The sequence below is a fragment of the Austrofundulus limnaeus genome, unplaced genomic scaffold (genome assembly GCF_001266775.1).
Source record: "Austrofundulus limnaeus strain Quisiro unplaced genomic scaffold, Austrofundulus_limnaeus-1.0 Scaffold300, whole genome shotgun sequence".
Lineage (NCBI taxonomy): Eukaryota > Metazoa > Chordata > Actinopteri > Cyprinodontiformes > Rivulidae > Austrofundulus > Austrofundulus limnaeus.
In genome coordinates, this window is record NW_013952702.1 from 131,729 (window position 1) to 133,590 (window position 1,862).

The following is a 1,862-nucleotide window of genomic DNA, read 5'->3' on the forward strand; positions in this document are numbered from 1 at the left end:
ACTTTGAGATTTCTTTGAAATATAAGGTGCGTTACAAATAAAATTTATTATTATTATTATTATTATTGTTTGATGCAAACATTTCCTACAGCTTCAGCGAGTATAAAAGTGTTTCATGTCTGCTCTCAGTTTCTGGGACTACCTGAGCCTCTGCAGGGAGTCTCAGTTTGAGTCATTATGTAAATTCATTCTTTTTAATGCAGATTTTACATTTTGAATGAATGGAGTGACGAGCTAAAACAGCTTCATTTCAAGCATCACTTGTGTAGTTTTAAGTCCTGGACAGCAGCTGAAGTTCTGCTCAAAGCCCTTTAAAACACATCTGCAGACTTCTGCACACCTGGATCTGCGGTTGTGGTTTGATGCTTTCACTTAAGACAGCTCAAACCACACAGAGCAAAAAAAAGAAAAAAAAAAAGAGCAGAGGCACAGTTACAATGTGGAGCTGCTCACTGTTCACACGTTTACAAGACCTGTTCTGATTATTTATCTCAATCTAATGAGGGCGAATCGATCCGAGGGTCGGGAAGTGTCCCGCAGGGCCGAACCCGAGCTTCTGAAGCCTTCCTGCACAAACAGGCCTCACGCTCCGTTAGCTCCGAGCTGAAAACAGGAAATCAGAACAATTCCCTCACACCTTACCCACTTCCCTCACCTGTACTGTGCAGGGGACAAACACAGTGAGCTGCAGGCTGACAGAAACCCACAGACACTCAAACCCACCGACTTCTCAGCAGAACTGTTCTCACSTCAAMCAGCCTGAAAAACACAAAAACAGCTTTGATTCTGAAGGTTTTCARTCCAACCTGCAGCTCATCACCACCTGATGCCAACSTTACCCACAATGCACTGCAGCAAACAGCTCAGAGCAGCCCCCAGCACAGAGGTGGAGGTCTGATGGTGTGGGCTCGACTGGAACACCAAGTCCTGCAGAACCACCAAGTCCTGCAGAAACATGAAGTCCTGCAGTACCACCAAGTCCTGCAGAACCACCAAGTCCTGCAGAACCACCAAGTCCTGCAGAACCACCAAGTCCTGCAGAACCACCAAGTCCTGCAGAAACATGAAGTCCTGCAGAACCACCAAGTCCTGCAGAACCACCAAGTCTGCAGAACCACCAAGTCCTGCAGAATCACCAAGTCCTGCAGAACCACCAAGTCCTGCTGAACCACCAAGTCCTGCAGAACCACCAAGTCCTGCAGAACCACCAAATCCTGCAGAACCACCAAGTCCTGCAGAACCGCCAAGTCCTGCAGAAACATGAAGTCCTGCAGAACCACCAAGTCCTGCAGAACCACAAAATCCTGCAGAACCACCATGTCCTGCGGAACCACCAAATCCTGCAGAAACACCAAGTCCTGCAGAACCACCAAGTCCTGCAGAACCACAAAATCCTGCAGAACCATGTAACTGAAACATACAGCATATGCAACTTGTACTTAGACGGTTTCTACCTTGTACTTATAGGGTATGTACCAGGTACTTATACCATTTGTACTTATAGGGTATGTACCAGGTACTTATAGCATTTGTACTTATAGGGTATGTACCAGGTACTTATAGCATTTGTACTTATAGGGTATGTACCAGGTACTTATAGCATTTGTACTTATAGGGTATGTACCAGGTACTTATAGCATTTTTACTTATAGGGTATGTAACAGGTACTTTTAGCATATTTACCTTGTACTTCTAGGGTATGTACCAGGTACTTATACCATTTGTACTTATAGGGTATGTACCAGGTACTTATAGCAGTTGGACTTCTAGGGTATGTACCAGGTACTTATAGCATTTGTACTTATAGGGTATGTACCAGGTACTTATAGCATATGTAGCTTGTACTTATAGGGTATGTACCA

At 44.6% G+C, this 1,862-nt stretch overlaps 1 protein-coding gene across 1 annotated transcript in view; it reads right to left on the bottom strand.

Annotated features, from left to right (window-relative positions):
- Positions 1-1,406, bottom strand: part of ccr7 (chemokine (C-C motif) receptor 7) — a 5,719-nt gene extending 4,313 nt beyond the window's left edge. The window contains exons 1-4 of the mRNA XM_014021625.1: positions 1,137-1,406; positions 840-1,089; positions 750-759; positions 656-660 (exon numbers count right to left, since the gene is read on the bottom strand). Of these exons, the coding sequence (XP_013877079.1) occupies positions 656-660; positions 750-759; positions 840-1,089; positions 1,137-1,406 (535 nt within the window). The remainder of the gene's footprint in view (positions 1-655; positions 661-749; positions 760-839; positions 1,090-1,136) is intronic.
- Positions 1,407-1,862: the final 456 nt, after the last annotated feature.